Source organism: Trypanosoma melophagium, assembly GCF_022059095.1.
Source record: "Trypanosoma melophagium isolate St. Kilda chromosome Unknown ctg11segment0, whole genome shotgun sequence".
Taxonomy (NCBI): domain Eukaryota; phylum Euglenozoa; class Kinetoplastea; order Trypanosomatida; family Trypanosomatidae; genus Trypanosoma; species Trypanosoma melophagium.
This window is the reverse complement of record NW_027125137.1, coordinates 369,917-395,272: the sequence shown is the minus strand read 5'-3', so window position 1 is coordinate 395,272 and position 25,356 is coordinate 369,917. Positions and strand designations below refer to the sequence as shown.

Here is a 25,356-nt window from a genome sequence, read left to right as displayed (position 1 = left end):
CACAGTGCCTTGCGGAGTCAAGCTCGGTCAATATACTCACCACCAAAATCACCAATCACCAGGTCCTCGACAACGTAGCGCCGTTGCTTGAAGAGCGATTCTTCGAAGTCGTGCCGGTCCGCCGTCCCATCGACTGAGCCAAGGGCCTGCACAATGATCTCACCAGCAATCCAGCCGCACACCATCGTCTCCCCAATAACGTCGTCCTCCAGAAAGTACTTGGGGTCCTTGGGGTACTCCGACTGGCTGCTGCTCTCCAGGTAGTCTCCCATCACGGTCTGGAAGCGCTTGATCGCCTCATACCGCAAGTCGGACGGCAGCGGGTTTGTACCCGTTGTTATAACGCGCCCCGGTACAAAGGGATGCCGGCATCTACGGCATCCTTCCAGTACGATATAAGCATGCTTTGTGTGCCGAAGGGAGACTGCAAGTACGCCGTATTGACACGACTGTCAAACAGCATCATCTGAATGAACGCCGCTGTCGTCTTAGACGGCTTGCCAAAGATAATCACGGACTGCGGTCGGGTGGCAGCGAACTTCTCCCACTCAGCCTGGAACTCCGAGTCGTCTTTGCCCCACTCCTTCGTTCCCGGCAGCGTGAACGCACCGCACAGCTCCAACCCCATGCCCTCCATCAAGCTAACAGCTGCAGTGTACTCAATGTCCCCATACGAAACATCGGACAGGTACATGTAGCCCAGACGACGCACACGCAAGTGCGCAACGGCGTACCACACGTGGGCGTAAAGGCCGGACATGGGGCCTGAGCGGAAAAAGTAATAATGCGGTTCCCACACCCGCACTGCAGACCCCGCGGTGTAAGGCCCCAGAGCAACCAAGTGGCACTGCTCCAACACGGGAAGGGCGTATTGCAGTGTATTGTCGTCTGCAGGGCCAATAACAGCAAGTATATCAGGGTTGCGCGTCATCGTTTCATTGATCGCTGCAGGAACCTCCGTCTCCGTTGAACCGGGCTCCGTCTCGATGAGCTCCGCCGTCAAATCAATGCTAACCCTGTCGTTGCGCGACCACAGCGCGGCCCGGATGCCAGCCTTGTATGCCTTCATCCTGCTCGCCGAGGCGGGGCTCGTTGCATGCACCGAGGCGAGTGCAACAACAACGCAGTGCTGGACAACACCGCGCTGGCTCACCACCACTGTGCCCCATTGCCTGCACAAACACAGCACCACTCTGGGCGGCTGCAAACCTTCCGAAACCTTTTTGTGTCGTGACCCACGCAGCAAGAGAGACGGTGAGAGATGTCACAAGCAAGGAAAGACGCAAATAGGAGGGCTCCCACACCCACAACAAAGCAAGACAAACAGTCCACACCCCATGGACTCTCAAAAAAAACATCACGCCAACCACTCTCACGCACGCACACACATTAAAAGAGGCATGAACTCCCAAGAGCACGGTACAAAGAGGAAGAGAAAAAAGTGAACACAGATCAGGCGCACACAGATAGAAAGAGGAAAAACACAAGGGAGAAGCACGAACAGAATACATTGGGTCCTATATAAAGGGGATAAAATCGGCACAGACGTCTACATCAATATATAAAAAAAAAGAAATCAGCTAGAAACATGGCTGCTATGGACATTCACAATTGAGAACGAGCACGAATACAACACAGCACGCCTCGCATCACAGGTGATAGCCAACACAAAAACAAAGGAAAAATATAAAAACCCCACATTAACGAAACAGCGATGGATACATGCGACGACGAGCGTCATTGGGTGAACCGTACATGTCATCGTCCACCCACAACAGGGGAGACAATGACAACAGCACGGGAGTTGAGACATGAAAATCAATGACAAACACGACAAATAAAGGTGGAAAACAGTAAAAAAAAGAACTCGAGCGAATGCCAAAGGTCCTTTTCATGCCCCACAGGCACACCTCGCTCAGTGGTGTTGCACTGTGGGAAACAACCAATGTCGCTAGGAAAACACGTAAGAAAAGTCAGAAAACATACATAGCAATGGCGACTACAGTTGCTTGGAGTCAGTACGGACGTTCAATTTATCTGTATACCTGCCACAGCATCGACAACAGGTAGTTAAGGTTAATTGTATACATTCTTTGTAGATTATATGCGCTTAATTGCGATGAACAAGGCACCCTTAACGAGAAAAAACACCCTGGCGGAGACCCAGAAAAAATCAATACGGAAGAGTCAGCGTTTCTATGCATTACAGAAAGCGCCAACAAGCAAACAGACAAAAGAAAAGAAAGCGCACTCAATACTGGGGTGATGGTACACCACATTCCCCTGATGGTTAACGTTTCTATAGAATGCTGCCACTACAACCTGTTCACTCTAAATATTGCAACAGAGTATCGGCATTTCATCACACCACAATATCATAAATCCGTGATTCACAACAGTATTAGCTGTTCGCACATAAATCACTACACGGAACAGAATCACTGCAGTCCGTCGCAAAAAAACATATATAAAAGAAAGAATACATGAGACAACCTTTATCAATGGGTTAACTGTCCTCATTAATATAAGCTTATATGGCATAACGGTCGCTCAATGGCTCATCAGAAAGAAACATAATTATTAATAAAACAAATTTAAAAGAACACTGACCAAAAGACAATGTCGGAACTGACGATGTCCAAATTATGAACAAAAACAAAGGAAAAATATAAAAACCCCACATTAACGAAACAGCGATGGATACATGCGACGACGAGCGTCATTGGGTGAACCGTACATGTCATCGTCCACCCACAACAGGGGAGACAATGGCAACAGCACGGGAGTTGAGACATGAAAATCAATGACAAACACGACAAATAAAGGTGGAAAACAGTAAAAAAAAGAGCTCGAGCGAATGCCAAAGGTCCTTTTCATGCCCCACAGGCACACTTCGCTCAGTGGTGTTGCACTGTGGGAAACAACCAATGTCGCTAGGAAAACACGTAAGAAAGGTCAGAAAACATACATAGCAATGGCGACTACAGTTGCTTGGAGTCAGTACGGATGTTCAGATATAACACATTCTCTCCCACAAAATCCAAAGAAATGAAATAGTAAACACATTTACTTTTAGACACTCACCTACACATTCTGCACAACCCCCAAAATCCCCGCTCCAACTTCATGACGTAAATAGACCCGGAGGGGGTCGGGATTCGATGGTTGTGCAACTAAAAGAATTGCTTTCCGTCACTGAGCGAGCAACAGAACGTCCACGTCTACTAACATCAACAGTTTCGTCAAACGTAACAGAAGCAACACGGTGCCAATTGCTCCCATTTGGATCTATACTACCTAGAAAAGTAGTAACACCTACACCATGCTCATCTCGCAACAAATCAACCTTACGAGACGTCACACGGTTCAACTTAATAGCAAGACGAGCAAGTGTCTCCTGGCACGCATCGCTTGGCGACTTAGATTTACTTGAATTAACAGCAATATTCCAACGCTGGGCAATTGTTTGAAGCACTTTAAGACGTTGCTGCAGCGGAAACGGTGCAAACAAGTCTGTCAGCAACAATACAAGAGCATTCTGAGTAGAACTCGTCGTTTCATTCTTCGATGACGATGAGACTGATTGGCTTTCACTCCCAGATTCATCAAAGTCTATAAACTCCCGGTCAAGCCGCAGTGCAGCGAAGGTGCGGCCGGGCACTGCGTCCAGCTGGTACATCTCCACAGGCTTCGGCACGCCACGCAGCGCCACAGGGCCCAGCGCAGTCACGTCCACCTGCTCACGCTCAGCCGTGCTCAGCGCCATGTACGCCGCCCGCGTCAGCAGCACCTGCCCGCCGTTCGCAACGCTCTCCGTGCGCGCAGCCGTGTTGGATGTGCTGCCGTAGTAGTCGTACCCCTTCGTCACCTCGTCGTGCCGGATGTCCGCAAGCCCGGTGTGCATCCCAGCACGCACACGCAGGCCGTTCCAGTACTGCCGGTACACAGCAGCGTCGAGGCGTGCAGTCGGCGGCACGTACTCATCGTCCTCCGCAGCCTTCCCCTCCTCGAACTCGTGGTAAGCGTCATCAATGGCACCCGTCCCCCAGTCATGATGCAGGAACGACTGCTGCAGCTCACGCACAAGCTGCACAGCCGCAAACACACTCCTGCTCGCAATCATGAACGAGTCGCCAATCGTCTTCACCTCGTAGCAGCGGTACTTCGCAATCAGCGCGCGGATCAGGCGGTGGTGCGTCGCCACAGCGTCGGGCATGATCTCCGGACACGCAGCCCACAGCGCCGTGCTGCTCTCAATGTCGGTGAACACAAGCGTCACGGGGTCCGTCGGCTCCTTCGGCGCATTCGCATTGTCACGCGCACTGCGTCGTCTGAGTAGCAGAAACAAAATCAAACCAACAAGCAGTAAAACACCAGCAACGCATCCAACAATGATACCGATCAGCTGCTGCAGTGTGAGACCACCTTTTGGGGGTTCCACATACTCCATCGATGGGGTTACAGGAGGAAACAGCTCCGACACAGTGGGGTTCAGTGCACGCGACATCGACCACACAGATATACGTGTTGCTCCGTAATTCACAATACACTTGGCAGCATCAACAATACCTTGCGCAGCACACTCACTCCCATCAGTAAATGATCCATATAACATGTCTTCTGCCGAAATAGCAATATTCTGATAGAAAAATCCACTCAGAGTGTCGGCATTCACAGTATCCATCCGTGAAAGAACAGTCTGTAGAAGTCGTACATTGGCAAAGGCCCTCAACGACAGCGGCGTCCTATCTGTCTCATCCTTCACAGCAGTGTGGAACTTCCGCACAGTCTCGGACTCCGTCTTCACATCGGCCCAGTGCGGCAGGCTCGTCGCAAACACAAGGCGGTCGGCACTTCCACTCCCATCGAACGCAGCAGTGAACTCAGCGTACCGCAGTGACAGCTCGGAGAACAGGACAAACACACGCACACCGCTGTGCTTCGTCAGGTGCCCCGCAATCAAAGCGGCATCGCCATCCGCAAGGCCCACCACGAACACAGCGCCACTCGACAGCAGACGGCCCGCCAGCGAGTCGCCACCAGCCAGCAGCGCCGCCGACTCCAGCGACCCGCCAAACGTTACCAGCGACCGCCGCAGCACATCCTCAACCGCAGCCGCCTCATCGCAGCGGATCACAGCGGCCGCAGTGGCTCCAGTCGTGCTCCCGAGGTACTGCGCAAGCACGAGCAGCTCCTGCTCCACCGTGGGCGACAGGTGGATCACGTGCCTCCTGAACTTGTTCAGCCGTGGCTGAAGGAATAGTGGATCAATGAATGTCAAATCTGTAACAGTTAGTAAAGGCAGAATAGTAATACCAGCAAATATGTGAACATGTTTATCTTCTAGTTCGTTTTTTAAAACATCCAGCGCTGTGGACTCAACTGTAACTACTATCTGTGAGTTTAATGGATGAGAACTAGAAGCTGAGGATCCATGATGAATACCCGCGGCCACTCCAATATAAGACTCATCCATTGCACGGATTGCCAATTGATTGTCTGTGTAAATCATAGAGACGCCATTTAACGGTGTAGAAAGAGTTACGCCTGTGCTGTAGCATTGAAAAGGATCAAATGTCATCATATCATCTTCCATAGTTTCTGCACGGAAATCCTTCACAAAGCGATACATAAACACAGCACGACCACCTTGGTTGCAGCGGCAAACGCCACCCATTGAAACAACAGTATCGCTGCAGTCGCCACCGAAATCACCAATCACAAGCTCATCAACCAAATAACGGCGTTGGTTAAACAGTGACGCAATAAAGGTATTCCTATCTTTTAACCATAAACTACTGCTCATCGCCTGCATAAAGACTTCACCAGCCATCCACCCAGCAACCATCATAGCACCATCATCGCCATTTTTGAGGAAGTGTTGGGGATCGTCAAAGATGGTCTGACCACTATTCTTTAGATAGTCCTCCATCTCTTTCTGGAAGCGTTTGATCGCATCGTACCGTGTGTCCGTCGCAAGGGGGTTCGTACCCGTTGTAATCACTTGGCCGCTTACAAATGGAACACCTGCATTTACTGATTCACGCCACACACGTATTAACATCTCCTGCACACCTGCGGGTCCCAGTAGATAGGCACCAGCAGTACGCTTGTCCGTCAGCATCAGTTTGATAAACTTCGAAGTATCCTGCAGAGGAGAGCCAAAAATCAAAACAGCTTGTGGTCGAGTATTCGCAAACTCCTCCCATTCAGTATTAAAAACAGCATCATCAGCAGGGACAAGTAGAGAACTTTGTACTGTAAACACCGCACTTAATGTGTAACCTATTTGTGACATAACACTTAGTGCTTGAATGAACTCAAGGTCACCATAAGCGACACCTTGAAGATACATGAATCCCAATCTTCTTACTCGAAGAGAACCCACCGCGTAGCGCATCATTGCTAACAACTCAGCACCAGGATCAGGGCGAACATAGTACAAGTTAGGGTTCCATCCTCTTGCGGTCATTGAAATAGTCAATGGTCCAAATGCCACAACATTACGTTTCTTAATAGCCGAGAGACCGTACGACAATGTTGCGTCTCCAAAAGGTCCTTGTACAACCATTATTTCAGGGTGTTCTTCTATTGCCTTATCAATAGTTTCACCAACATTCGTTACTGCGGTTTCTTTAAGAATTACTTGAATATTAACTCCGTCATCTGTGGTGAACCGATGTGCGTAAAGTGAAGCATTAAATCCAGCATCAATACCATTTATAAGATTTTCCGAAACCGGATAACCTATTAGTTTCAACGCAAGCAGCTTCACAGTATCCTTTTGAGTTCCTACATCTTGGCACAGTGCGCTCTGTGGGGTGTATAGCAGCAGTTGGGTGAGGCACAGCAGCGCAGTGAGGGAGAGCAATGGACGGAAGTAGGTGCTGCCGCATCGGTGTGCCGCACTCGTGGCCTTGGGAGTATGGAAACACATAGCTTGTATCTTGAAACTGAAAAAAGAGTGTAGGGGGAGGGAACAGAATGAGAGGAAAAGAAAGGCAGGTTGGGTCAAGACAGCAGTTATAACAATAACAACAGTCCAATTAACAAAGAAGGCCAAGAGGATAATATGAGCAATGAGTTGAGTTTTTGCAACAAGCATCACCACAAGAACACAGTAACACACTCTGCAGGACATTTGTGTGGGTGTACAAGGTACCTGGCAGGCGTACAGGGAGGCCTGCAAAGCCACGTGTTTCGCAGATGTATTTTGTGTAGATAAATGTAGTGAACTGCCGTTTTCAATAACTATTTTTCAGATTCAGAAATCAGAATATTTTTGTTAATGGATTATATTATGTTTATTCATTGTTTTCATTTTCAATATGTCAGATGAGTGGTAAGTTTTAGCTGAGTAAAGCTATGTGACCCATAGTTTAAAAGTCACTCGCTCCAAAAGAGAGGTGTGTATCTTTAATATGTGATAAATATTGTAGTGGTAAGGCGACTGATATATATATATATATATAATGGAGGAGGATAGTGGTATATTATACTTTATTTGTCTTTGGTTGTACAAGTTACATACGTAGTTAGAAATAATAACACCGATTTCATTTCATATACGATTATAAGGACTAAAACGTTATATGAAGAAGTGTAAGAAAAAAAAACAAGAAAAATTACTCCTTGGAGTGGTTACTACTATTATTTTAACTAGAGATTATTATTGCTATTATTATTATTATTATTATTATTATTATTATTATTATTATTATTATTATTATTATTATTATTATTATTATTATTATTATTAATGATTTTTTTCTTACTTCAAAACATTTCCATAGATATTACGTGCACTCTATAATATCAAGATGTATTGTAAAAAAAAGTTGTTGATTATTTTTTTGTGTGTTTCCTATTCTTCATATTCTATTACACTATTGCTTCTCCCATATTTTATTGTTTTTTCCTCGCATTCCTGTCTGACTGTAGAGAGTCCTCGGTGGTACGGAGTTCTCTTAGAAACAGTGATATCGCCGCATAAGAGCTTCATTTGCATTAAAATCCTCAGAAGAACACGTGACACCTGAGAAAATTCGCGAAATGTAAATAGAAAGATAAAGAAAGAAGAGAAAAAAAAGAACAAGGAGAGAGAGAGAGGAAGCGAATACACAGCTGATATAATTTAGTACCAATAGAGAGAGAAAGGAGGAGTCATCATCAGAAAAACGTTAACCCGAGTACAAAAAAAATAAGAAAAAAAACTGATTAGATAGCAGTGAAATAGTAGAGACAACATATCACTTTTCTTAAATCATATCCACTAAGTATTCATACGCAATCATTGCTGCCCTTGTAACTCGGACTCTGGAGGAAATTTAGGAAGACTCTAAACGACACTATAGACAATAAAAAAGGATTATATAAAAAATAAAAAATGCCACCGAATCATAGGTGTATGAATCGAACAAAAGAAAAAGGAATAAACAAGTACAAAGAAAGAGATCAAGAAAAAATGGAAAATAGAGCCATACACAGAGATATGCTGGCATTGTCATTTGATACCGAGAGTTGTAAAGAAGAACATTGTAGGAAAGGATGGGGAGGATTTAGTCCTGCTATTGTCTCTAATCATTGATGAAGGTTTCTCCTCAATGTTCTCTCCTTTTCTATTTTATCTTTTTTTAATTATTTTCTATTATTTGTTTCTATATTCCCTATTATCTTTTCTTTCTTTCCTTCCTTCCTTTTCTACATGATCCATCCTTTTCATTGGTCTTTCAATATTAATCCCCCTTTTTCTTCACACAACGGGGCCCCCAACTTTCTCTTCGTGCTGTAATAACGCATCCTCACCCCACATAGGCCTCTGGTTCTCCCTGTTGTTTCTGCAGAAAGTCCGGATCTACTAACGTTACCGGTCCCCAATCTTCGCAGTTATCAAACTCATCGGGCTCCGCTTCCGGAGTATAGGCGACGAGAAGATACTCCTCCCGCTGTTGTTCCCGTGCCGCATCGTATGCGGTTCCTATTACAGAAATACATACTAGGAGTAAGAGCAGTGTTGATACAAAGAGTGGTACAATGATCGCCACACTCCATATACATGATTCCACACAATGCCGATGTGGTGTTTGTAAATCTGTAGTCTGCACAAATCGCATGGAAACCGTATCTGTGGGAAGCCCACCATGTGCACGATAAATCTCCTGCAGTGGTGTTATATCAGAACGCATGAGTTGCGTTAGGAGGGAATCATCATTTGGAGCGATAGAGTCAATACCAATCATACGCACTACGGCGAATTTGAGATGTAACCCAACGGGAATAGCAGGGGTAGTTGCTTGGGTGAGAAATACAGAAGTAATACCCATAGTGGATGAATCAGGATCCATGTGTACAAAAGGATGAAGTGCCTCCATAAGGATACAATGAAATGTATCACGTACAAGTCTAGATCCACTACCAATAATACAATTGGTTTTGTTATACTGGTTGATCGTACTATTATTACGAATACTTTTATTACTGTAATGATTACCATTAATAGATAGTCGATACATCACACGTCGCCATTGGTCACCTGATACATGTGCCGTGAACTCTGATTGTATAGGCACCATCTCTATTTTCTCTGCAGAAGCTACCATGAATGGTAAAAAGGCATCGGCATCGGCAGCAATAACAATAAAAATCAATAGAATAATACTGTATTGCATAAGGTAATGTACTATACTTTAGACCTTTTTTTCGTTTTTTTTTAATTTTTTTCAATACGGTTGCACCTATAGTATACCGTTAAAGAAGACTCATACTCAAAAACGAAAGAAAAACAAAAAAAAGATATATAGATACATAGATATATACAGGCCATAACAGAGAAAAACTGTTACTACTTTTATTGCTATTATTATTATTATTATTATTATTATTATTATTATTATTATTATTATTATTATTATTATTATTATTATTATTAAAATAATAATCTATGAAGATTAAAGAAAGACAACCGTACTTCGAACAAAATTGACAGTACAACGAAATATTTGCCACCAGCACAACAAAAAGAAGAAACCAAAAAAAATTCATTACACATCAATACCCCAAGAATATAAACAAGGAAAGAAAAAGTACAAATAAAAAATCAAAAAGTAACTTAATATACACACAAAATGGAAAAAACCATCAGAAAACGCTTATATATTCACAACAAACAATATAAACAAAATAAATTCTTTATTTAATCCATTCAAAGAAAAACCACAAAAACATAGAGAAAAAAATGCCACCAAGAAATAAATATAAAGACTATCTACAAAAAACCACCAACACCAAAACAATAAACCTAAGAAAAAGAAATGGGACCGAATCGATATGTACACCAAACACAAAAAGTTTTCAATAGCAGCAACAACAAAAAATTATCTTCAAACTACAAAAGAAATCAAAAAAAAGTAAAAATCACATATAGCCCCATCATAAAGATAACCCTCCAGTTCCCGAGGTAAAAGGCAAGCACGAGCAGCTCCTGCTCCACCGTGGGCGACAGGTGGATCACGTGCCTCCTGAACTTGTTCAGCCGTGGCTGAAGGAACAGTGGGTCAATGAAGGTCACATTCGGCACATCTAGTAGATCCAGTGTTACAAAACCACCCACACCGTGAATGTGTTTCTCCTGTATCTCTTTTCTTAGGACACTGGGTGCAAGAGCCAGAGTTGAATTAATGGTCTGCATAGTAAATGGGCTTCTTGCAGTAGCAATGTTACTGAATTGCAGGGCAGCATCGAACGCCTTGCCCAGCTCAACAGTTCCACTTACAGCGACAGAAGAGTCTGTCATCATCAGTGTTACTGCGTTAACAGGCGGAGGAAGCTTAACACCAGAGGCATTACACTGCAGCATTCTCAAAACACCATCATCCAAACCCTCCGCACGGTAGTCCTTCACAAAGCGCTTCATGTACACAGTCCGACCACCTTGATTGCAGTAGCACATGGCTCCATGCGATGCAGAAACATCACTGCACTCACCACCGTAATCACCGATCAGAAGGTCATCAATCAAGTACCGGCGCTGGTTGAAGAGCGATTTGACAAAAGTAGACCTATCCTTGACCCACTCAGGTATTCCCATTGCCCGCATGAGCACTTCACCAGCAATCCACCCTGAAACCATCCTCTCACCGTCTTCGTCGTTAATGAGGAACTGTTTGGGATCCTTATAGATACTCTGACCGCTGTCCTGCAAGTATTTTTCCATCTCTATTTGGAAGCGTTTGATAGCAGCGTACCGTGTCTCCTTCGCGAGTGGGCTCGTTCCCGTCGTGATCACCTGGCCGCTTACAAATGGAACACCTTTCTCCACTGCCTGGCGCCACACACGGAGCATCAGCTCCTGCACATCCGTGCGACCCAGTAGATACGCACCAGCAGTACGCCTGTCCGTCAGCATCCGCATTATGAACTCCTCAGTTAGTGCACTCGGTACACCGAACACAATAACAGCCTGTGGTCGCGTCTCCGCAAACTTCTCCCACGCAGCTTCGAAAACAGGGTCCTTCGGAGACTTGTCAGACAGCCCACTCATTGTGAAGACACCACTCAGTTCGTAGCCCATTCCAGACATTATCTGCACCGCTTCCTTGTACTCTTCCTCTCCATACGAGACTTTCTGCAGGTACATGAAACCAAGTCGTCGCACACGAAGATGGCCAATGGCGTACCACAGCAGGGCACGTAGCTCCGCTGCAGGTTCAACGCGGATAAAATAAACGTTTGGGCTCCAGACCCTCGCAGTAGTAGACCCAGTAACTGGGGAAAATGCCACTGCACCGTGCTTCGAGAGCACAGGCAGCACATCAATGAGTGTCTCATCACCAAACGGGCCCCGTAATGCAAGAATATTCGGGTCCTCTGTTAGTGCCTTGTCAACAGTGTCACTGACTGCCGCAACTGTGGTTTCCTTCGTCACAATCTCGATGCGTATTCCATCAGCCACATTGAAGTTACGGGACCATAGCGAGGCATTCAAACCAGCATTAATACCATTGACAGCATCTTTCGATACTGGAGAATCTGTTACTCGTAATACCAGTAGTTTCGGAGTTAATACTTGCTTTGGGGGTCCTGGATCTTGGCACAGTGCGCTCTGTGGGGTGTACAGCAGCAGTTGGGTGAGGCACAGCAGCGCAGTGAGGGAGAGCAATGGACGGAAGTAGGTGCTGCCGCCACGGTGTGCCGCACTCGTGGCCTTGGGAGTAGTTGCGCGTCATCGTTTCATTGATCGCTGCAGGAACCTCCGTCTCCGTTGAACCGGGCCGCGTCTCGATGAGCTCCGCCGTCAAATCAATGCTAACCCTGTCGTTGCGCGACCACAGCGCGGCCCGGATGCCAGCCTTGTATGCCTTCATCCTGCTCGCCGAGGCGGGGCTCGTTGCAGGCACCGAGGTGAGTGCAACAACAACGCAGTGCTGGACAACACCGCGCTGGCTCACCACCACTGTGCCCCATTGCCTGCACAAACACAGCATCACTCTGGGCGGCTGCAAACCTTCCGAAACCCTTTTGTGTCGTGACCCACGCAGCAAGAGAGACGGTGAGAGATGTCACAAGCAAGGAAAGACGCAAATAGAAGGGCTCCCACACCCACAACAAAGCAAGACAAACAGTCCACACCCCATGGACTCTCAAAAAAAACATCACGCCAACCACTCTCACGCACGCACACACATTAAAAGAGGCATGAACTCCCAAGAGCACGGTACAAAGAGGAAGAGAAAAAAGTGAACACAGATCAGGCGCACACAGATAGAAAGAGGAAAAACACAAGGGAGAAGCACGAACAGAATACATTGGGTCCTATATAAAGGGGATAAAATCGGCACAGACGTCTACATCAATATATAAAAAAAAAGAAATCAGCTAGAAACATGGCTGCTATGGACATTCGCAGTTGAGAACGAGCACGAATACAACACAGCACGCCTCGCATCACAGGTGATAGCCAACACAAAAACAAAGGAAAAATATAAAAACCCCACATTAACGAAACAGCGATGGATACATGCGACGACGAGCGTCATTGGGTGAACCGTACATGTCATCGTCCACCCACAACAGGGGAGACAATGACAACAGCACGGGAGTTGAGACATGAAAATCAATGACAAACACGACAAATAAAGGTGGAAAACAGTAAAAAAAAGAACTCGAGCGAATGCCAAAGGTCCTTTTCATGCCCCACAGGCACACCTCGCTCAGTGGTGTTGCACTGTGGGAAACAACCAATGTCGCTAGGAAAACACGTAAGAAAGGTCAGAAAACATACATAGCAATGGCGACTACAGTTGCTTGGAGTCAGTACGGACGTTCAATTTATCTGTATACCTGCCACAGCATCGACAACAGGTAGTTAAGGTTAATTGTATACATTCTTTGTAGATTATATGCGATTAATTGCGATGAACAAGGCACCCTTCACGAGAAGAAAAACCCTGGCGGTGGTCTCGACTCAATCATAGACGTGGAGAGAGAGTTTCTTTCCATCGTAGAACGAAGACGTGAACGCCTACGCCTGTCAAGATCAACAGTTTCGTCAAAAGTCACAGATATCACACTACGCCGATTCGTCCCACTTGAAGCTATACTACCAATAAAGGTGCCCTCACCCACACCCTGCTCGCCCTTCATCAGTTCTGCTTTCCGCGTCAGCACACGGTTCAACTTCATCGCAAGACGAGCAATTGTCTCTTCAGACGCTTGCTTTGCCGAATTCGATTTACTCGAAGGAACAGAAATATTCCAACGCTCACCAATCATTTGAAGTACTTTAAGACGTTGCTGTTGCGGCAAAGGAGCAAACAAATCAGTCAACAAAATAACCAGAGGGTTACTGCTGGAGCTGATCGACTCATTCTTCGATGACGATGAGACTGATTGGCTTTCACTCCCAGATTCATCAAAGTCTATAAACTCCCGGTCAAGCCGCAGTGCAGCGAAGGTGCGGCCGGGCACTGCGTCCAGCTGGTACATCTCCACAGGCTTCGGCACGCCACGCAGCGCCACAGGGCCCAGCGCAGTCACGTCCACCTGCTCACGCTCAGCCGTGCTCAGCGCCATGTACGCCGCCCGCGTCAGCAGCACCTGCCCGCCGTTCGCAACGCTCTCCGTGCGCGCAGCCGTGTTGGATGTGCTGCCGTAGTAGTCGTACCCCTTCGTCACCTCGTCGTGCCGGATGTCCGCAAGCCCGGTGTGCATCCCAGCACGCACACGCACACCGTTCCAGTACTGCCGGTACACAGCAGCGTCGAGGCGTGCAGTCGGCGGCACGTACTCATCGTCCTCCGCAGCCTTCCCCTCCTCGAACTCGTGGTACGCGTCGTCAATGGCACCCGTCCCCCAGTCATGATGCAGGAACGACTGCTGCAGCTCACGCACAAGCTGCACAGCCGCAAACACACTCCTACTCGCAATCATGAACGAGTCGCCAATCGTCTTCACCTCGTAGCAGCGGTACTTCGCAATCAGCGCGCGGATCAGGCGGTGGTGCGTCGCCACAGCGTCGGGCATGATCTCCGGACACGCAGCCCACAGCGCCGTGCTGCTCTCAATGTCGGTGAACACAAGCGTCACGGGGTCCGTCGGCTCCTTCGGCGCATTCGCATTGTCACGCGCACTTTGTGGGCGGCAAAGGAAAAACAGGAGAAAACCAATAAGCAAAAGTCCAGCCGCAACAGATCCGCCAATAATTCCAGCCAGTTTTTGTATTGGCATATTTTCCTTTACTGGTTCGGTATATTCCATAGTTGGTGTACTCGGAGGCGTTATTGTTGGTACGGTGGGATCAAGGGTGCGTGAAAGTGACCATATTGAAATATGCGTTGCTCCATAGTTTACTAAACACTTGGAATCGGATGTATCGGTGCACCCTCCCTCAGTGTTTTCTTTGAAAGGACCATAGACCAAGTCATCTAGGGAGAAGACCATATATGCGTACAGGGAATGTATAAATAATTCTGGACTCATCTTGTCCATTCTTGCTGCAACAGTCATGATAACATTGTACGCCACAAAAGATGTAATACTTAAAGGAGATCTATCAGATGGGTCTGGAAATGCTTCTTGATAATCCTTAACGACTGACTGCGTTGGGTTGGGATCATTCCAATGAGGTATATTGGTGGCAAAAAAAATGCGGTCTGTTCCACTGTCCACATTCAAAGCTTTCAAATACATAAACATAACGTGTTGCTCAGAGGAAGGTATAAATATACGAAGTTTGGGGTGGTCTACGACAAATTGATGCAGAGGAAGAGCCTCATCGGTATCAATTCCAACAACGAAAACCCATCCCTCTGTTGGCATTACTGCAATAATTGAGTCATCTGGGTAAAGATAAGTAACAGAAGAAAGGTGTAGGTCAAACGTCAAGAGTGTACGCCTTAATAACTCATGAATATCTTCTGGGAAAAGACCTAGAATAACTGCATGAATTGGTTCTTCAGGTTGTTTTGATATATACTCTGCCTCCAAAAAATACTCCTGATTCAGTGTTGAGGAAAGATAGATCACATCACGTCGGGCAAGATGCATCATGGCATCAACTCCAATAGGATCTACGAAAATAACACCCTCAACTTCCAGTGCAGCAGGAACAACGACACCAACAAATATATCAACCAGTCGCACTTCAATTTCCGCAATCAATGCATCTTTGAAATCTCCTCGAGTACCATACAATGATGACATCGTGAAATCTCTTGCTCGCTCAAAATATGGTGGCAACGCTGCATAAGCACCTTTCTGCATTTCCTCAGTAGCGTACCTTCCACGTCGACTATTGTTGACCACGAATGTTAGTACACTAGCAGGAGTTAACATTGCCGTTGAAGTAGGGTAGCAATCTGCAAGCGGAAACGAAAACTCAGCGTCTAGCATAACTTCAGCCTTGAAGTTCTCCCCAAATATTTTAATGAGCACTGTACGACCACCCTGATTACATTCACACACAGCACCTTGAGATTCAGCACGGCCGACACACTCACCACCAAAATCACCAATCACCAGGTCCTCGACAACGTAGCGCCGTTGCTTGAAGAGCGATTCTTCGAAGTCGTGCCGGTCCGCCGTCCCATCGACTGAGCCAAGGGCCTGCACAATGATCTCACCAGCAATCCAGCCGCACACCATCGTCTCCCCAATAACGTCGTCCTCCAGAAAGTACTTGGGGTCCTTGGGGTACTCCGACTGGCTGCTGTTCTCCAGGTAGTCTCCCATCACGGTCTGGAAGCGCTTGATCGCCTCATACCGCAAGTCGGACGGCAGCGGGTTTGTACCCGTTGTTATAACGCGCCCCGGTACAAAAGGGATGCCGGCATCTACGGCATCTTTCCAGGACGATATAAGCATGCTTTGTGTGCCGAAGGGGGACTGCAAGTACGCCGTATTGACACGACTGTCAGACAGCATCATCTGAATGAACGCCGCTGTCGTCTTAGACGGCTTGCCAAAGATAATCACGGACTGCGGTCGGGTGGCAGCGAACTTCTCCCACTCAGCCTGGAACTCCGAGTCGTCTTTGTCCCACTCCTTCGTTCCCGGCAGCGTGAACGCACCGCACAGCTCCAACCCCATGCCCTCCATCAAGCTAACAGCTGCAGTGTACTCAATGTCCCCATACGAAACATCGGACAGGTACATGTAGCCCAGACGACGCACACGCAAGTGCGCAACGGCGTACCACACGTGGGCGTAAAGGCCGGACATGGGGCCTGAGCGGAAAAAGTAATAATGCGGTTCCCACACCCGCACTGCAGACCCCGCGGTGTAAGGCCCCAGAGCAACCAAGTGGTACTGCTCCAACACGGGAAGGGCGTATTGCAGTGTATTGTCGTCTGCAGGGCCAATAACAGCAAGTATATCAGGGTTGCGCGTCATCGTTTCATTGATCGCTGCATGAACCTCCGTCTCCGTTGAACCGGGCCGCGTCTCGATGAATTCCACCTTCTTACCGCTAACCGTATCGTTGCGCGACCACAGCGCGGCCCGGATGCCAGCCTTGTATGCATTGATGCTGCTCTCCTCGGCGGGGTTATTTGTATACACCATGTCGAGTAACTTCACGGCTGCTGTCTGTCCCATCACCACCGTGGAGACTGTGGCGAGTGCAACAACAATAACAAATAAAGCAGTGCCAGATAACAGTGTCGTGCATTTGCGATTCATCATATGCATTAGTTAAGTAGTGAACTTATTGATAAATGTAAAGAAGATCAGAGGAAACGAAAAAATTGGAGTAGTAAATTAAAAATAGAACATGTTCATATCAGGAGAAAATAAGCAGTGATATGATGAGAGGATAGGAGTAATGTCGATGTTTAATATATTTTTTGTGGTAAAAAGAATGTGTAAAAGACTACGCGAATGACTAAGAGAGATAGGTATTTAATTGTTTAGAATACTTCTAAAAATATTGAATTGTTTCCAAGTTGCATCCTCGATTTTACTGTGTATCACAAGGGTCAATACATATTTTCGTACAAAGCATAGAAATCAAAACGAGCACTAAAGGTTTTTGTGTGGTTGCATTCTTTTGTTGAACCCATTGGGATAATTTTTTTCGTTTTGTTAACCTTCGTTTACTGATTGGTTGAAGTACTCATTCTCGTCTATTCTTATATTGATTTTTTTTTGGTACATTCACTCTTCTCCTTTGCATATTTTTATATGTCCTTTTTTTTCCTTGTTTTGTTTTGCTTTTCGTATTATCTTTGGTTTTTCTTTTTTTGAATTCCGTCCTTTTGAAATGCTAAACATTTTGTGAAACGTTGTTTCGATCCACTTTCATGTCTTCATTTAGTGCTTTCCTATCATCTACCACTGTGATTTCTTGCTGAATGCATTAGTTCGTGAAGTTGAGATATTGTCAGCAGTTGTCTTCGTGTACTACACATCCTTGCAGTTACCCCTGCCTTCGTTTTCTAGTTTTTTTTTCGTTTTTTTTATCACTTTTTCTACTGACAATTCAGAATCAATATGCCTGCGTCTGCCATTTGTTTTATTTTCTTCCTTAGCCCTTGGTTTGTCTAATACCTTACCGTTGCAGGAGAAGCAGCAGTCGGCGAGAGCATAGCATAGCAGCAAGAAGCAGTACCACCTTCCATACGATCCTGTCTCCAGGAAGACGTGACAGAAGTCTTAACGTCCACTGAATGATAAAGTTTGCTGATGGTACTTTTGGTTGTCCTTCTTTTTCTTGCTTTGTTGCTGTTTCTGGTGGTGGTACCGATATTGTTGTTGCCTTACGAGCATCATCAACCACCAATTTGCTCTCCACATTTTCGGATTTCTTTTGTACATGTTCGACATTAGGGTGAACCTTCACATGCACATCACTGTGGTCACCGTCATTATTCTTCTCCCTGTTATTCTCTCCGTTGGGGTGGTGTGCTTGTAGACTTTTGGCCTTAGTCTTCTGCTGTGTCCATGCCGCCCGCATCTCGCCGTACAGGCGACTCTGCACCTCCTGCTGCTGCACCTCCACCCGCAGCCGCTCCGCCCGCTCTTGCGCCTCGAGGAGGGCGGCGGCGTCCTGCAGGGCCCTCCGCGCCTCCTCCGCCGAGTCGATCGCCAACAACTCCGGCGAGACGACGTGAGGAGCCTCCGGCCGGCGCACACGTTGACGGCGACCCCCGCGACCCTCCGGTGTTCCCTCGGGACCCTCTGACCTCTTTTCGAGTCCCTCTGGTTTCTCTTCAAGTCCCTCTGGTCCTCCCAGAGCTGAAGGGGAAGAAGAGATTGGGATGGGGGATTGGGCCGTCACTCCTCCTATGGGTACGAGACCTGCTGGAGTAGTATTGGGTTGTGGCCCAGAATTTCGGTTATTGTTCTGGTTATTGTACATGTTGTTCTTCTTGTGGTGACGGTAGTGGTAATTGTTTGTAGTGTCCATCACCTCCTTCTTAGGCTCTGGATGTTGCACTTCGGCCACAGCTCTTTCTCGTGGAGAAAGGCTATTGCTGTTCTTGTTCCTGGGGTCAGTAACTCCCAATTGATCCGAAAACATTACACGACGATTGCGGTTCCCCGCATCTTGATAATCAGGTGAAGGTTGTTTTCCCTCAGTGTCGTTCATACTAATACTATTGTTGCTCACTTATCTTACCGACACATTTGTGTTTTGATGCAGGTGAGTATGTGTGATTGTGTGATTTTTAAAAAGCAAAAAAAAAAAGAGGATCATTAATACATGGACCAACAGACGAATAGAGAATTTGGGAGATTAATAAAGCTAAAGAACATTTAGGGGCTGGGGTGGAAATAACATCACACTTTTGGGAAAGACTGATGGGTTTTTCCTGTCATACAAAAATTTACAGAAAGAGAAATGGAGAGAGGAGGATAGAAGCATTGTTTTTTTTTTTTTTTGTATACTTTATTGGTAACACAGACACATCGCACAGTAGAAAAAAAAAATACATTTCCAGAGATACAACAAAGAAAGAAGAATGAGAGATAGAGAGATGGAAGGGATCGGTATTTGAAGTAGAAGAGTATCGCTAAGAATAAATGGGAATAAAGAAAAAATTAAGATACAGTATCAATATATATATATATATATATATATAACAATTAAACATACCATATGTACCACTGTGATGCGAATAAAAAAAAACGGTAGAGAAACATGGAGGGATAAGAAAATATGGGGAATAAAACAGAAGCTCTGTGCAAAAAAACAAAGCTTGCAACAAAAACAAGAAAGAGATATCAAGGGGAAAATAAGAATCGAGCTGCACAAAAACAGAAAAGAAAAGAAAAAATACAAAAATAGGTTATAAAGTAATACGGAAGAAGAGGGAAAAAAGAAATAAAGAATAAATAAGGAAAAAGGATAGTATGTAGATAATGTAAACACTTTACTCCCTCAAAGAGAGAGTCATCATCCTTTTTTCCCTTAGATATACACATTTATATAAATATACATATATATTCATTTGTATATTTTCTTTTTTGTACCTTTCAGACTCATGTATTCTCTCCTTGATGATATATAAGCAGTTAGGTAATTGATGTACAACATGAACTCTCATATATATATATATATATATATATATATATAAACTGATGAAGCCACATCATATAAATTTATAAGATATCTATCTATCCTTCCCTCTCTCTATCTCTCTATCTCTCTCACTCTCTTACTCTTTCTCCGAATTTACCATATTTTCTCAACTTTTCACTCATTTTTTTTCTCTGTGATTTATTCCTACTAGGCCGTCATTCGTAATCTCATTCGAAAAAAAAGAAATCAGATAATTATATGAGCTTCTCATGTGTGTAAAGACATATATGTATACAGTTTCTGCTCACAACTTATTGCCTTCAGTTTTTTTTTACCTCATTACGTTTCTCTCTCCATATTTGAAGTTTAGTTGATGTTGTTGTTGTTGTTTTCTTTTTTGTCTTTTCGTTTTCATCAGAGAGATATCTCCACTGAGGTAACAACACATACTGGGATGTGTAATACAGATGATGTACATAGATGTATCTCACCGCCACATTTTCTTTTGCTCAATTAGTTATTCCTCTTTATTCTCAACCAAAAAAAATAAAATAAAATAAAGCAGAAAAAAAACTAAAAGAGATAACCCACCTGCGAAAAAAAAAAGAGACTCAAGTTGTATATCCTGTATTATACACCAGTGTTCCCTTCTGTATTTTCTTCTTTTTTTTCTCTTTTTCCTGTAATCAATGAGAGATATCAAGATCGTCATCATTATCATCACTAGATTCTAGCTCCTCATATTCTTCCACCTCTTCCCATCCCCACTCCTCTTCCTCATCCCCGCTTTCATCATAACTAATATCATCATCACCGCCATTATTATTATTATTATTATTATTATTATTATTATTATTATTATTATTATTATTATTATCAGCACTACCATTCGATGTTCCAGGTATTAATGCGATTTCTTGCTGGATGCGTCGACGGTGGCCAAACGTATTTGCTGCAGGACGTTGCATCATCGCCGGATCCGCCGCATACTTGCTGCTCGTCCCACAGTAAATCTTCGGTAACTCCAGTAAAACACCACTTTCCCCATTCACACGGGATTGTTCTAGTTGTTCGTGTTCATGCCTCGTCACACGCATGGAGTTAAGGCACCCTGTGCTATTCCAATTGTTATTATTATTAATATTAATATTATTATTATTATTATTATTATTATTATTATTATTATTATTATTATTATTATTATTATTATTATTATTATTATTATTATTATTATTATTATTATTATTATTATTATTATTATTATTATTATTAGTATTATTATTATTATTATTATTATTATTATTATTATTATTATTATTATTATTATTATTATTATTATTATTATTATTATTATTATTATTATTATTATTATTATTATTATTATTATTATTATTATTATTATTATTATTATTATTGGTGATGCCCTTCTTACATTCGCGTTCTGAGATGGAAGAGGCGGAGTGTCGTCGCATTAGTGTCTCGTTATGTGGGGTAAAGGGAACTGGAGTGATACAACGCAGAATACGTGGTTTTAGTGAAATGTGTGAGGGGTAATCGGCGAAAGTACCCCACACCCTCAAATTCTCTACCACAGAATCACTGCTGTGATCACTGTCGCTATCTGTTAATATAAATGTGATTACATTCTTTGAACGACGCCGAGTAATATTTTTGTATGATGCTGGGTAAAATCCCTCTAAAATATCCTCCTCATCACTTTCAACACTGCTTTTGTTATCGGTATTGCTCACACTTATGCTGCTACTACTACTCATATTGTTAACTCTATCACTACTAGTACTAGTGCTCATGGGTCTACCGTTTACAGACGCAATTCCCCTTCTTGGTGAAAAAATAGAGCTAGCATTATTAGCAGTAGTATTAGTGGTATTATTAGCAGAACGGAGGTTTAATGTATATTCGCCGTTTTCACGGAGTATATCTTCATCTATCCATCTACCGACATTGTTTAATTGTCGAAGCCGTTTCTCTAACCTCCCAAGTAATTTAGGAGAGCCAATGATATCCTGCATGGTTATCTTCTGTTTGGAAATCGCCTCTGTTGTAGTAGGAATCGTTTGCGTTGGTATTTGCTGTGTACTCCACACTTCAGAAATGGGTGTATTTACAACACCACTTGATGGCAATTGCGACTTTGGTAATAATGGTAGACGTGGGAGTTGTAATAATGATGATGATGAACTTCTAGGTGCTAATGCTGAGGTTGCCGCTAATAAAGATGTTGACGATTTGTCAGGTTCCTTCTTATGATCATCCTTCTCTTTATTCTTATTCTTATCCCTAGACACTAGTGTCTGAGAGTCTGATATATTCGGTATGTATGATGGTAAATTTTTCTCTTCTTTACGATTTGTATTTTGTACATTCTGTGAAGCTAAAATGATGCTGTTCTCTGTCTTTCCTCCGTATGCTGCGGGTCCACTTAAATCCTCTAAAGACATGGAGGCGGTCATCGCTTTAACACCTCGCACTTTCACCAAATGTTGTGGGTGTTGTATCGTCTCTGTTGATCTCTCTAATGTGGGTTTACTTTTATTTTTTAGTGTGGCCCTTTGCGGGGACTCCCACGATTGATTTAGTATGCTTATATTAAGATTGCTACTATTACTATTTATCCTCTCATTTCCTTTGCAGCCGTCAACTAATGTACGCTCTGTTGCAGGAGCATGAGAGGAGGAAGGCGATAACACAATTGGATTTGTGGGATCTGTTAATTTAGAACACGTCACTTCTTGAGGAGAATGTATAATGGGTTTAACAAAAACTGGTAATTCCGTTGGTTTATTTTGTTCTTTTTGTTCTTGTTGTGACTGTGGTTGTTTTTGAGATTGGAGTTTGTGGGAACTTACTCGTCGTTGCAACTCCATATCGTTCTTATGATCATCATTCTTGTTCATATTCTCTATATTGTTATTATTAGCAGGAGATATTTGAGGACTCCCTTTTGATAATGTTGCAGTTCTACCACTATGAGATCTCAATAATCCCGCCGTTGTTGTTGTTGTTGTTTTCATCCTGTTACTATCACTATCACTATCATCATCATCATCGGCTAACTTTGCAGAGATACCATGTCGTTTTCCCTGACTTGTTACAGGTAATGGTGAGGATGAGAATGGCGTATCGTGGTTGTCACTATTATTCATACTGTTATTATTATTATTATTATTATTATTATTATTATTACCACTACTACTATTACTACTGCATAGTCGTTGCGGTGGTGGGGTGTGTCGTCTAATAATTGCTTTTGGTGTTTGCCGTAGTGCCTCTTGCTGTCGTTGTGTAAGAGAAGTACGCAGTACATTACTCTCCATACCGTGATTCGTCCCCTCACATTGTGTGAAAGAACCATACGTTAAAAGTAGAGATTGCAATGTATTATTATTGTTATTATTGTTATTATTATTATTATTATTATTATTATTATTATTATTATTATTATTATTATTATTATTATTATTATTATTATTAGCGTTCTTTCCGCTATTGCTACCGCCACTACTACACCTGTCATTAACATTGCTGTTATTATCACTGTTGTTCTGGCTGTTATTCTTATTCATATTTGTATTCTTTTTATGGCTTCTCTTGTTACTATCGGCAGATGTAGTCCCACTCGCAGAACCGCATGGTGAACGTAGTATACTAAACTTTCTCGTCGTGTTCTTTTCATCTTTCCCAGACTTTTCAAACTTCTCTTGTTGTTGTTTTTGTTCCTGCTTTTCTTCTTCTTTTTGAGGTGATAATACAGCCGTTATATTTTGTGTAGATAATTCACTAGACATGGTTTTCGTGTTTGTCCCATGCATAGTACTAGACTCCTGCGGTATATTCACATTCATTATATTCACATCTTTACTCTTCTTCTTTGTTGTTGTTTCCACTATTCTTTTACTCGAGGACGGAATTAATGGCATGTCTGTTTTTTCTTCTCTAGAAACATCCGGCACTAATCGTTTTGTTGTTGTATGCATGGCCCCTTTATCCGAGTTTCTTAACAAACGAGTCATTTTCTTTTCACTACTTCTCTCAACATGACTGTTATTTATATTGTCAGATGGATTATACCGCCTCTTTGCTGCCGCATCGCCCACTCGCGGTAATGCGACAACGTAGAATCCATCACTTCCCTCCACTATTGTTGTTTGTGTTGTTTTTCTCTGTTCTCTACGGCGTGTGGGTGATACGGCTGATTTCACGGGTGATTCATAACTGTCCGGAAGAGGAGATATGGGGGGAATGTCTATTGTATTCTTTTTACTGCTGTCCTTATTGAGATGATAATCAGTACCCGTACTACTACTACTAATACCAATATTAATATTGTTGTTCTTAATACTTCCATTCTTTCCTCTGCTTCTGGCGATAACGGGGCTATCGTTATCGATGAGTTTATTTCGATTGTCACTGCTGTTTCTCTGAGAGAATGGGCTGAACGGGGCATTTTGCCCCATCACAGTACTATTCCCTAACAGTGTGTATGTATGTGTGTGTGAGGAAATGAAAGGAAGAGTTCTACTTAGAAAAATAAAAGCAGAAGAAATAAATAAATAAAAAAAATTTATATATATATATATATATATATATATATATATATAGTTATAACATTAATAATACTAGTAATAATAGTAGTAATAATAGTAATAATAATATGAATATAGTAGTATTCAATAATGGCAATGCGACACCACTACCACAACAAGAACAAGAAGAAACAGCAGGAGCAAAAACAGACTAACAGTAACCGCAGCAATAGTAATATAGTGATATGGATGCTAGATGTAATAACTTCAGGATCTCAGTATGAATAAAAATAGGAAGAATAAAAACGTAAAAAAGATGCAATTAAGTAATTTGATATAGGCCTTTAAGTATATCATTAAGATATACAGTTGAACATATATATATATATATATATATATATATATATATATATACTGTACCTGTATTTTAGGGTAATTCGATTACTTTCATCTACAAACAAAAACTCTTTCCTTTACCCCGTTCACTTTCTCGCTCTCATTCTCTCACTGCATATCTCTGTGCTTATGTATATATGTGTCTTGTTCATAATATGAATAACACTAATATACACACTGAATCATTTAGAATGAGAAGAAATGGGAAAAAAGGGACAAGATACAGAATTAGCAGCGATAACAAGACTATTACGTATAAAACGCAATAACCACCAACTCATCTGAGAAAGAAAGAAAACAGATATTCTTTAAATGAAAAGAAACAAAAAAAACACAGAAAAACAGATATTGCTTCATACGTTTTCGTTCAATCTCTATATTTGTCCGATTATTTTT

The 25,356-nt window shown here is 43.4% G+C and overlaps 7 protein-coding genes across 7 annotated transcripts; all 7 read right to left on the bottom strand.

Annotated features, from left to right (window-relative positions):
* Positions 1 to 17: 17 nt before the first annotated feature.
* On the bottom strand, positions 18 to 1,069 carry LSM04_007711 (Leucine-binding protein domain; the record flags this gene model as incomplete). Its single annotated transcript, XM_067330532.1, has 2 exons — positions 18 to 372; positions 426 to 1,069. The coding sequence occupies 2 exons, from the start codon at positions 1,067 to 1,069 to the stop codon at positions 18 to 20; spliced, it is 999 nt and encodes a 332-aa protein (XP_067194616.1).
* A 2,055-nt stretch (positions 1,070 to 3,124) lies between these two features.
* Positions 3,125 to 6,937, bottom strand: LSM04_003994 (Leucine-binding protein domain; the record flags this gene model as incomplete). Its single annotated transcript, XM_067330531.1, has 1 exon — positions 3,125 to 6,937. The coding sequence occupies one exon, from the start codon at positions 6,935 to 6,937 to the stop codon at positions 3,125 to 3,127; it is 3,813 nt and encodes a 1,270-aa protein (XP_067194542.1).
* Positions 6,938 to 8,801: 1,864 nt separating this feature from the next.
* Positions 8,802 to 9,668, bottom strand: LSM04_000557 (uncharacterized protein; the record flags this gene model as incomplete). The annotated part of the gene is made up of 1 exon (XM_067330530.1): positions 8,802 to 9,668. The coding sequence occupies one exon, from the start codon at positions 9,666 to 9,668 to the stop codon at positions 8,802 to 8,804; it is 867 nt and encodes a 288-aa protein (XP_067194455.1).
* Positions 9,669 to 10,396: 728 nt separating this feature from the next.
* On the bottom strand, positions 10,397 to 12,482 carry LSM04_008372 (Leucine-binding protein domain; the record flags this gene model as incomplete). Its single annotated transcript, XM_067330529.1, has 2 exons — positions 10,397 to 12,067; positions 12,114 to 12,482. 2 exons carry the CDS (start codon positions 12,480 to 12,482, stop codon positions 10,397 to 10,399), a joined length of 2,040 nt encoding a protein of 679 aa, XP_067194628.1.
* Positions 12,483 to 13,428: 946 nt separating this feature from the next.
* Positions 13,429 to 17,175, bottom strand: LSM04_004589 (Leucine-binding protein domain; the record flags this gene model as incomplete). Its single annotated transcript, XM_067330528.1, has 1 exon — positions 13,429 to 17,175. The coding sequence occupies one exon, from the start codon at positions 17,173 to 17,175 to the stop codon at positions 13,429 to 13,431; it is 3,747 nt and encodes a 1,248-aa protein (XP_067194551.1).
* An 868-nt stretch (positions 17,176 to 18,043) lies between these two features.
* On the bottom strand, positions 18,044 to 19,084 carry LSM04_003244 (uncharacterized protein; the record flags this gene model as incomplete). Its single annotated transcript, XM_067330526.1, has 1 exon — positions 18,044 to 19,084. The coding sequence occupies one exon, from the start codon at positions 19,082 to 19,084 to the stop codon at positions 18,044 to 18,046; it is 1,041 nt and encodes a 346-aa protein (XP_067194516.1).
* A 1,619-nt stretch (positions 19,085 to 20,703) lies between these two features.
* Positions 20,704 to 24,495, bottom strand: LSM04_003780 (uncharacterized protein; the record flags this gene model as incomplete). The annotated part of the gene is made up of 2 exons (XM_067330525.1): positions 20,704 to 21,128; positions 21,450 to 24,495. 2 exons carry the CDS (start codon positions 24,493 to 24,495, stop codon positions 20,704 to 20,706), a joined length of 3,471 nt encoding a protein of 1,156 aa, XP_067194537.1.
* Between the last annotated feature and the right edge of the window lie 861 nt (positions 24,496 to 25,356).